Source organism: Daucus carota, chromosome 2 (genome assembly GCF_001625215.2).
Source record: "Daucus carota subsp. sativus chromosome 2, DH1 v3.0, whole genome shotgun sequence".
NCBI classification, from domain to species: Eukaryota; Viridiplantae; Streptophyta; class Magnoliopsida; order Apiales; family Apiaceae; genus Daucus; species Daucus carota.
Window position 1 is genome coordinate 38,587,622 of NC_030382.2, and position 12,422 is coordinate 38,600,043.

The 12,422-nt window shown below is 30.2% G+C and overlaps 1 protein-coding gene across 1 annotated transcript; it reads left to right on the top strand.

The window, feature by feature from the left end:
• The first annotated feature begins 11,114 nt into the window (after positions 1–11,114).
• On the top strand, positions 11,115–12,161 carry LOC108206567 (F-box protein At2g27310). Its single transcript, XM_017376907.2, has one exon. It carries the CDS (start codon positions 11,115–11,117, stop codon positions 12,159–12,161), a length of 1,047 nt encoding a protein of 348 aa, XP_017232396.2.
• Positions 12,162–12,422: the final 261 nt, after the last annotated feature.

Sequence of the window (12,422 nt, forward strand, 5' to 3'; positions counted from 1 at the left end):
TACAAGGGAAATGACAAAACTGAGCATTATGAATTATTTTGGGCTTTTTTCGTAACAGCCCAAATTCTTCAAATTTTTTACAAAAATAACTTTCAATATCTTTAAAAATAACATTTTTTTATAAATTATTTACAAAAATACGACTTGCAACTTCTGCAACCTCATTTGCAACAATATCTGACAACAGTTTCAACGATTTGCAACTTCTACAACATCGTTCGCAACACCATTTGCAACAGTTGCAAATGAGAAATTTCATTTGCAACTCATGCAACTTCATTTGCAACAGTTGCAAACTGAGGTTGCAAATTAGGTTCCAGAAGTTGCAAGTCGTATGTTTGTAAATAATTTGAAAAAAAATTATATTTTTAAAAAAAAATTAATTTGACAGTATTTTTGTAAATAATTTCTAAAAAGTTGATATATTTATAAATATTCCAATTATTTTTGTCCAAAATAATGAAAAATAAAAATATATTTATTTTATACATATAAAGTCTTATACCCGTAGAAATTACTCCTCTGTTTTCAAATACCTGACGTTTGACTTTTGTGGACACATTTTTAAGTGCAGTTGACTGCATAACCAGAGTTAATATTTTAAAATTTTTATTTTTGTGAATTAAAGTATGAATTTAATATTTTTATTCAAAAAAAGAAAATTTTAAAAATAATAATTTTAAATATGCAGTCAAAACTCTTAAAATTGTGTGCGCCAAAAAATCAAACGTCAAGTATTTGAAAACAGAGGGAGTACTAAATACAAACTTAAATGCGAAGCAATGCTTTTAAAATTATGAAGAGGTTTGTGAGCCCCGAAAATGAACCTCGAGATGAGCCTTGGCAAGGCCTAGTAGACGGGGTAGGTCCTAGTGGCAAATGGTGTGGTAAAGTATTGACTCTTGAATTTGTCTAGAGCCCCTCTGGATAGGGCTAACAATATTTGACCCGACCTGACACCCGACACGAATTTGACCCGTATAATATGAATTCGGGTTGAAGTTTTTCCAGTTCAGGTTGAATTCGGGTTTACCCAAAATCAACTCAAAAAAAATGGATCAATTTCGGGTTTAATTCGGGTTACCCGACACTGACCCGAAACTACCCAAAAATTAATAAATTTAGTAGGCCCGAGATTGATTGAGTGGGGTCAGGTGTGGGCCCCTGATGGGTGATGACATCTAGGGCGGGTGATGTCGTACTAACCTAGTTTTTCTTAATTCGTATTTAAGGTTCGCATTTAGTAGTTTGTTTGTATTTGATCCTTAGTCAATGTACATATATACACATATATGGGTCCAGATCCTGGCAATCATATGTTGTGGATTTTTTAAACAACATACTACTTTCGAGTCGTCGGATGAGCAAGGTGACGATGAGGATTAGAAAAAAAATCTGTCCCGTCGAGCGCCTAATAACTACTAAACGTTGTGAGTGGTTAAAAAGCGCTGGATGACCAGATTTTTTTATGCATCAAGCATTTAAAAAGCACTGAAAGCACACAATATTCAGTTTCGATCAATCATAAAAACCCTATGATGGGAGATTATGAAGTGAGTGTCAACCCAATCTCACATTTTCAAGATTAAAATGAATTGCTATTGAATATAAGTAGCGAACAATCTACTTATCTACTTCTTCTATATATTAAATGGCAACCAAAGGCAAAAAGAGCAAAGAAATTGGCGGTGAAATGTCCACTATACCCTTTTATTACATGTAATTACAAAATTACCAGATGGTTCATGTATTACGTTTAAAATATTAAATATCAATAATTAATGTATTGACATAATAAATATCCATTCTAATCACACTTTTCACTTATTTATGATCACTCATTACAAGAAAATTAAAATATTAAATGCTAATGGAGTTAGTTAATTTACACAAAATAAATTTGTGTGAATTGAATGAATTTGTGACATTTAATTAAATCTCATGTAAATTCAACAATCATAATACTAAACTAAGATCTCCTTATTTTCATTTTATTTAAAAAAAATTAATTTTTTTTACATGTGCGGATATTTTGAATTATCTTCAATAATTTATTTTTTTGCATATGCGGATACCTCGAATTAAAAATCTCCTTTTTAACATGATTTCCAACTTTCGATTTTTTTTATCTATGATCTAAGTTGTCACGATTTTGTCTCGAGTTATGTCGAGTTTCATTGGAGATAGGCTCAAAAGCAAGTTATATCCAACTAATATATATGACTCGAAGTGCAGGTACTTAACCGAGTTACGGGTCAAATCGGTCTAATTTAAAAATATATTCTAAAAATTGACTATTAAACAAATAATCACATATAAATTATTTAAAAAACAAATCACTCAGTTAAATATTAATAAACTTCTATGATAATTTAAAAATAGAGCAGTAAATAATCTATTGATCGACTGATAATTAATGTATGATTAACCAATAATTGATGCATAAATTTTAAAGTACACTTATGAGTAAGATACATAAATACGCAGAGATTTATCGGAGAAAGAAAGAACGGGAGTGGGAAAGAGAGCAAGAAAAGAGAGAGAGAGACGGAGAGATAACAATTATTATGTGACTGACTCACATGAATATGCTTTTATGCGTGCATGTCTCTCAATATTCGATCTTATCTCTTTTTGATGATCGTAGCTCATGAACATATTAATTCAATTTTAATTATCTTACCATTTCATGGGTTAACTATATAATTCACCGTGAATAAAACCTATAATATTCTATCATTTATTGACACATTCAATTATGTTTTGATTGAATAACACACCAATAAATAGTTCTGTAAACATTTTTTACATGCGGAATCTATTCTGCCAATCCCACTCATATGAAAAATTTGTTTGGTATGCAGTATGCTGATAGTTATCATCAGTGTTCTAAAAAGCGCATTAAGCGGCCGTCTAAGCGGGCGCTTAAGCGGAATCGGAGGGTAAAACGCTTCGATTTTACATTAAGCGGGAGATTAAGCGTTTTTTAACATTAAGCGGCCTGTTAAGCGGATTAAGCGGACATTAAGCGGATTAAGCGGTCAGAATGATTTTGACTTGCTAATTTTTTATATTTAAATACAAATAGTTTTTTATAAATATTATGAAAATTATAATAAAATATTAAAAATATCTTTTTTATCAAAAACATTTTATGTTTAAATTCTTCTTACTTAATTATTTTATAATTTTAATTATATATATAATATTATTATATATAAAATTTTAAATATATATTATTAATCCGCTTAATCACCCGCTTAAAATTCCGCTTAAGCGTCCGCTTATCCGCTTAAGCGCTAGAAGGTCACCTCACCGCTTAGGACCGATTTGCGCTTTTTACAACACTGGTTATCATAGATATTATTAGTTTATTTTAAAATAAAAAATTTATATAAAATATTTCATAAAATTAATATATCATAAAAATCATATTTAAAATATTATTAAAAATAAATAATATGAAATCTAATTTATGATTAATAGGCCCGTGCCTCGCACGGGTTTTTACGCTAGTATATATAATAGCCCAACAGGTACATGTCAAGCCTCCCTCCTGAGCAAATAAATTACCTAACTACGAACCCGAGCCTTCCTCCGAACCTAACTCTTCCTCATATATAAAAAAAAATGTTATTCATAAGAATCGAACCAAGACCTCTCCATTACAAGTAAACCACTCAAACCGCTTAAGCTACACAAACATTTAGTTTTTTACTGAAATGCATTAAAGACATACATTAAGACAGTTGTATTTATATTCTCTTCATCAATAGCCTGTTTATTTGAGATCAAGTTATTATTTCACTTAAGTCTCATATGTTGTTTAAATGATAGATTAATATCTATAAGTTAATTATTTACATTGATAAATTTTAAATTGAATAAGAATCTAAATAATCGGGTTCGAACCACGATTTAGATTTCTAAAAATAGATATAATTCATATGCGAATAGAAATGAACAAATTTAAATCTAACTTACTAATCTAAATGAGTACCAATACAATATTATAGAAACTTTAAGTCATGAATGTGAGGAATAAGCACAAAAACTAAGATTTCGGTGAGCATCTTTGAAAGGAAAAAATGACAGACTTTCAACATGGACTATGTCATATTAATTTTTTTATATTATAAAAAGTTATTTATAAAGAGATTACAATATTTTGGAGAACACGAAATAAGATAACTGAAAGAATATTCTTATTTATGAATTCAGAATTTGATGTGTAAATAAATCTTTTTAAAAAAAATTATAGATATAAGAGTAGTGACAAAGACATCAAATTTAGTGTTAGAAAATATATCTAAATGATGTAATTTTTGATGATATATGAATTTGAAATATTATAACTTGTGATATAAAGGTGAATTTCGGGAAATTCTATATTGTAATAAAAAAAACATTTATGAGACCTACTAAAATGAATTGAGTTATAAATTTTACTTGGTTAAAATAAAATAACACAGAGAAATAAGTTATATATATTAAGGTCTTAAAGCCATAATTTTAATATGTCATCAATCAATATATAACACACCGATTAAATAAAATGATTCAGACTACAATTAAATTAATTGATCATTTACAAATTAAACTGAAAAATATAATTAATTCTGAACCGGATAATCCGAAGCGATATGGTGAAAACTAATATCTGACTAAATGGGACTAGATCAAGAATGGTTTTTCCATAATCCAGAGTATCGAATACCTGATTCGATCTTTAACAATTGAACATGGTATGCTACATTGCTCACCCTTAACAAAATACGAGCATCAAATATATATTTAAAAATATGAGTTTGCACAAAGCTAAAAATGTAATCACACGAATAATTAAACTAAATATTTCATATTTTTATGAGATTCATGGAGCCTAACTCATATCTACTCTCTTTTTGCTATTTGAAATTGCAGAAATCATTTTGAGATCTGGTTTATAACAATTACATGAAAAATCATTAAAAGTCTTAGTAGTTCAATTAGAAGATTAGTAGTTCAATTGATGCTTTTATAATTAAATAAGGTACAGGTCTTTTTACCTACAACATATGCTTCAATTTCTATTTATACAAAGTGTGTGCAACATATGCTAAAAAAGAATGTGTTAATAATCTGTCCCATCATGTATCACTTAACTATTACACAAACGTACGTTCAAAAAAGAAGAAACAAATGTAAAACAACGCGGACCACACGTATTCATCTAATCACATATCAAGAACAAGTTTTCATCAAAATCCTGGTTATATTAGATAAAATAATTTAATAATTTTTAACAATAAATTATAGATACTTTTAATGAGATATAATATATTCAAAATCGAAAAAATTCAATATTAATTTCAAATATAATTTTGAATATGTTGATAATATGGTAGTGGCTTCTTTATCCTAACGAATTTGAATTTTTCTAAAATCAGGCCATATGTAATTTTTGATCCATAATTTTTTTTAAAATATAGTACTTATTACTATTAATACTATTAGGTTGCAAACATTACATTTCATATTTACATGTTTTTTCAAAAAGTAAAATGTATTAATTATGCTCGAAATAATATGATGACAATTGACACATGAATATTATTTAAAATACAACAGAAACTAGAGGCCCGTGCCTCGCACGGGCTTTTATGCTAGTTTTATATTAATGTTGAGATCCACATAAGTTAACAGTCATTTTTGTGCATAAGATTTGAAAGTCATAAATGAATAAGGACACACATTCTGACATAAATTATATAAATCATAAACTTTAATTTTATTTAAACTTTATTGAAAGTAGTGCTCTCTCACTTTTATTTGGATATTTCAAGTGTCTAAGATTACCTTCAAACTTTATATAACCTTAATATATAGATATGAACATCTCATACACGATGAGTATGACTACAATTAATACAATGAATATAACAATTTTAAAATATTTGGATGATTTATTACATGATTCCAATGCTTTCATTGAAAGCGGTTAGTAAATTTAATCCGAACACCATAATACAATTATAGTCATTCATATATATATAATAAACATATGTTGCATAAAAATAACATATAAAATGGTGTATTAATTTATGAATGCATGATTCAAATAATGTTTGAAAGGCATATTTTCACCCTATTTGTAATTAAAGAGGTGACAACTCAACTCTGATAAGAAACAAAGTAAATAGCAAGTACTGTTAACCGAAATCCGTACAAAGAACGTCAAATAATTTATTGAAGTAATATGTCAGAAGAATTTCAAGATGCTGCTGCACACCACTGGAAGAAGTTCTTTAACATGTTCAGGCCTTAGTATACAAATAATCTTTTGTAGCACGTCCAGAAGTTCAGAAAGTATAAAGTTTCAATTATTTATTTATTCTGAAGATGCCATATCTGATTTTACTTATAAAGAAGAACTCATAAGACAAAGACTTGACGAATAAGACATAATTTAATTGTTTAATTGACAAAGAATATTTGATTCAGCTAGTTACAGATGAACCAGACAGTACATTTGTATATCAGCTACTCAAATTAAATATTCTGCATCAAACAAAGGTGGTCGTTCTTTCAAGTCGAAGATCTTAATTGTTTGTAGAAGACAGGAGACTCTGCAGCTCAAGGAAAGGGTTTAAATAATTATTTGATTAATTATTTCCTTTCTCTAAATAGTTATATTGGTTGTGTAATTTATTTATTAAATTTATTCTCTCTCGAATTAATTTAATTCATGAATTTATGCAATTAATATAATTAAGTGAATATTAATCAATTACTTATCTATTAAAGAAATAGTTTTGTAGTGTTTTAACACTCAGTAAGACAATCCAAAAGATTATCTTACTGAGCTCTACACCCTCTTCTTGCACACGGTAAGACAATTCAAGAGATTGTCTTACCTAGTACATTGAGTTGCCTTATTGGCTTTGGCAAGACAAAGCAAGGCTTTGTCTTCCCGAGCTTCACTTTGTCTTGCCGAGCTATGCTTGCAAGGCAATTCTCTCTTTTGTCTTACCGTAGCTATTCCAGCAAGACAAACATCCAGTTTGTCTTGCCAAGCTCATTTTGGCAAGACAAATGCTTAGATTGTCTTAACAATTCAATAGATTGTCTTAGCATTTTTTAGGATTGTCTTGCCTTGTTCATGGGATTTTCCTGTAAATATGGCCTCCCTTCTTCATTTGTAAGTGTTCAAACACTTGTAACCCTGATTAAGTTGCTAAACTTGCTTATTGTTATATTCAAATTAGTTCTATACTTTGATCACTCAGTTGTTTTAATCACTAATCTAGAATACATCCTGTCAATTTATTCTACGAACTTTAGTAGACATTAAAACTGAACCCCGTTAATTATATAACGACTTTTACATTGTTATATTAATTAATTAAAATATGATTATCAAGTTAAATACGAATCATATTATTTCCGCGATAATTTTGTGACGCTTGTATTCAACCCCCCTTTTTCAATCGTTTCCGGACCTAACAATGTGCATGGTTTGTTTTTGCCATAAAAAGAGTCGAATTTTATCAATCATTTAAATCATCGACAAAACATAATGGAAATCAGGGTGAACATCTTCCACCCTCCAATTACGATCAGCTATACAGAACGATCTTATCGCGCTAAGAAATGAGCGACCTTGTTCGCAGACCAGCTGACGAATCTACAATTAATGTTTTTAGAACTCAAGCTCGCTAAAAGATCTCAACATTCCATGATCACTCTCCCCAAGTATGAGAAGCACATGAAATAGTTGGGAATGGCTTATACCATCTGCACGCAATCAGACTCTAACACAACGTTGCTGTGATCTCCATTCTTGATCACCCAACTTAACGCTGCGAATTCCCATTACTTCAGCCAAGTCGTTACTACATTTAAATATTTTATTTTTTATTTAAATAAATTAATATTTCTAAAATATATAATCTATAAATTTAAATTACTTACCAAACATTTCACTTAATTATAAGTAAATTTATCTAAATACTTAAATAATTTTAAACACAAATCAATTTCTCACATATAATACACCAAACCACTCCGTAATCACCTAACTATCATCTTAAAATTTGCCAACCCAGCTAAATGATTCAAGACCCTAGACAGAGACGAGAGACGAGGACTGCTATCTATACTATACTATTAAAACCGAAACATTAAAAGTTTGGTCGGTCGGTCGGTACTTGGGCCAAAATACGGGCCTATCTATATAACCAATTATTCTGGGCCAATTTATATAAATAATTATTCTTTTTAATTTGGGTCAAAGTACGGGCCTATCTATATAACCAATTAAGAATAATTCTTTTAAAACTGAAACATTAAAAGTTGGTAGGTCAGTACTTGGGTCAAAATACGGGCCCATCTATATAACCAATTATTCTGGGTCTATCTATATAACCAATTATTCTTTTTAATTTGGGCCATAGTACGGGCCTATTTATATAACCAGATAATCTTTTTAATTGAAATATATTACTTTTTTATATTTTTGACTAAAAAACTCAATCTTCTAAAATAACATTGAGAAACATGGTAATTACTTTTCTAACTAAAATATATTATCTTTTTATAAATTTTCCAACTAAAAAATTAATCTTTTACAATTAATACGGACATGGGCGACATATTTATACGTAAAGATGTGTGCCAAAAGTCTCTCATTAAAATATATATGTTCGACCTAATTTTCAATTAGCCATTTGACGGACTTAACTATGAAGAATTTATCCAACTGTTAAGTAAAAAATTTATTAAACCATGTTATTCTATCATAATTTTATTTTTACAATAAAATTAGGTAACTTTAAAATATATATAATAAAATAACGAATATGTTAACCGCCCGTGCATTGCACGGGTTATAAGCTAGTTATACTAATATGATTACAGGCAATACATCATTGTCTTATTAACGTGTTGACAAATTTAGCGGTCACCTTTTATCCTTTATCCACTTGCAATCTCCCTTAATTGCCCATTACCTTTCGCTAAACACTAACGTCGACAAGCAAATGTCTCCAAACAGTAACCAAGAGATCCGGACGTGCTAACTTAAGCGTGCCGGCCAATTTAATTACACACCATAATATTTACATATTCTAGGGGATAAATATATATAAATAACTTTTACATTATATAAAATTTTAATATCTAAATAATTTTTTGTCAACTATTTACACATTTATGAACTTGTACAGCAGTCTTGTTCTAATAAATGGTTCAGCCAGAATGAGAACCCGAACTTACCGTCGGACTTTGGATCAAGCTCTCCCAATTTACATTTTAGTTTTCAAAAGTGGGAAATTTTATGTAAACATACATAATTACATATATACACTTGCTTATCATGGACGATTTATTATATTTTTTTATGAAATATGAATTAATTTTAAATTTTATTTCACAAATAAATTTATATTAACATAATATACATTTACATAATATACTGATTGAAATAATTTATAAAGTAATTAAGAAACAAGTTTGTATGAATATATTTTACAACAAATGTCAAATAAGTATTTTTATTGGATATGATAAGACTTATAAAAAAAAATAGATACGAGAAATATATATTAATGAGGACATTTAATTTAATGTGAATTATTTTAAAAAGGCTGATTAAAGTATGTTATAAAAACATGCTATCGACCGACTAAAACTAACATATTATGTTTGAACTATTTTATAATTTTAATTTTGTTTTGAATGAAATTATATGTTTATAATTAATTAAACTTGGTTATGGTTATAGTCAAACATCTATCTCCAAGAATAATACATACTATTGGTTAAATTGATCGGTTAAAATGCCTAATAAAATTATTTATAAATTATATTTACATAAAACATATTCAAGAGTTCTATTATTTTGACAGATATGATCAATGAAGTGTGATCCACTATTATCACATCACATAAATACCACTAAATAATTTTTCTTTTAGACTTTTATTATTCAAGATGCTCTACAAGCGTGTCGCAACCTGTTCATATATTATTAATTGATGCGTGTGATGTATGAAGATTAAATGAATCAAGAAAAGATCATGTACCAATCCCAAATCCAATCGATCAGTATAAAATTTTCTATCATAGTCAGACTATGTCAGCAAACAGTAACGGCTCGTGACAAAGACCAATCTACTCTAGTTTGCCCAGTTGTAAATCATATCCATGTGATGTAAATATCTTTTCTAAAGAAAACCTCAACTTGAGGGTGATGGTAATATTGGACGGTTTATTCCATTTTTTTAACAGTTACAAATATTTATATATTTTTCTTCTCTCGACAAGTTTTACTTTTCTCTTAATCTAATAAATTTTTTGAAATTTTGTTTGATATATTTTTTTATGACGGAAAGCTGAGAATTTTATTAACTTCATAAATCCGCTTCAATACAATCTTTGACAGACTTAGGAATAGAACATCTATCAAAGCTACGATCTGAGAGAAAATATGATCCCTAAAATTTTGTTTGCATGATATATTAATTTGCATCTTTGTTCAGTTCACTACTCTTTAATTTATACAAGTAATAGTACCTATCCAAATTTTGTCTCCAAATTTTTTTTAAGGACTAATTTTAATTACAAAATTTATCAAAATACGGGATCGAAATATTGTTAATGCGGCTGGAATCCATCTCAGTAGAACTAGTTTTATAGATCATTAAAAAAGTTGTCCATATGCTAATATTTTCTGCTTTGTCGGCATAAAAAGTATTTTTTCTAAAGATAGAATCGCTTAACTTCTGTTTTTTCGAAAGAAAGCACTCTGCTATTTCGCAAGTATATATCACACCCTAAATGTGCTAATACTAACAACGCGCCCCACTATTTCCAGAAGTCTATCACGTTAGGAAATTGTCACTATCCTTTAATACTATTCGCAATTGGTCATACATTTCAATAATTAACGTCGAGTCCACGTTTTTAATATAAAAAATACAATTTCACAGCGAGCCCGCCGTACGTAACACTTAAATATATTTTATTCACATTGTTGACTATAAGGCCTGCATCATTTTTTAGCTATAAAAACAATCATATATAAACAATCTTTTGCATCTCTAATGCTCTCACTCCTTCACAAAGATTCAAATATGGTTTCTCACATTTCTGATCATCAGCAAGAGAGAAATAATTCATCTTCGATTCTCGATATTCATTCCGATATTTTTAGCAACCATATTTTGACGCGGCTTGATGGTTCGAGTTTGGTTTCGACGGGATCCGCATCTTCTGAATTAAACAAGTTCTGCAAAGATGAGAATCTGTGGAAGAACATATGTAATTCCACTTGGCCTTCGACGGATGATCGCCGTCTTCTCGATATTATCGCCGCTTTTCCGGCCGGTTATCGGTCTTTTTTCTCTGATTGTTACCCGTCTTTGGACCACAGTGCTAAACCTAAGGTCCAGCTTGTTGATCGAGAAATTGAAGGTCGTCAGAGCTTATCGAAAATATCGGAACTAATCTCAGCCGTTGATATTCGCTACGACAACAATTTGATTTATTCCAAGGTACAGTCCACAGAAACGTCCACTGATTGGTTTTTATCGTCTCCCTTTCGGGTCGATCTTCTCGACCCGAAAGAAACGATTCCAACACCGGTACCAGTTTTGGAAGGGAATAAGGATTTATTCCGTTCCCAACTCGACCAGAATCTGACTCTGAGTTGGATTCTGGTCGACCCGGTGAGTCAACGGGCTGCGAACCTATCAACTCTGACACCGGTATCAGTCGAGCGTCACTGGCTAGATGAAGATATCCATGCCCACTACGTGACTTCTTTACCCGGTCTTTTCGCCGGTGAATCATCAGAGGTTGTGCAGTGTAGCATACTGGTGGTATGTGGCGGAACAGGAGGTGACTTGCAGATCAAGGAAGTGAGCTTGCTAGTGCAAGACATGGATGGGAAGAGTCTGAATGGGAGAGAGAGTGTGGCAATCTTGCATGAGGCCATGGAAGGTCAGAGGAAAAGGAAGGGAAAGAGAGAGGAGGAGAGAGAGAGGTACCAAGAGTTGATGGAGATGAGGAGAGAGATGGGAGAGAGAAAGCAGAGGAGAGAGAGGATGATGGACATGGTGTGTATGTTAACCGGAGTTAGTATTTTCATGGCTTTCTGTGGATTTCTATGGTTAAGATGAGAGGTGGTGAAGTTACAGTACAGAGGAAACGAAATACGAATAGGTCAGCAAAGGAAAGAAGACAAAAACGGTTATGGCATTCTTTAATAGAAATATGTTGAATTTTTATTTGTTTGTTCTTTTGTAAATTCCCCTGCAAGATATTCAGTTGAAATTTAAACCCACAAGCTTATACCACAAAAGGTGCATGGGATACTCTCCGCAATTATTTCAATATGATTTGCATTTTATAATTTTTATAAAATATAATTTTTTATTTAT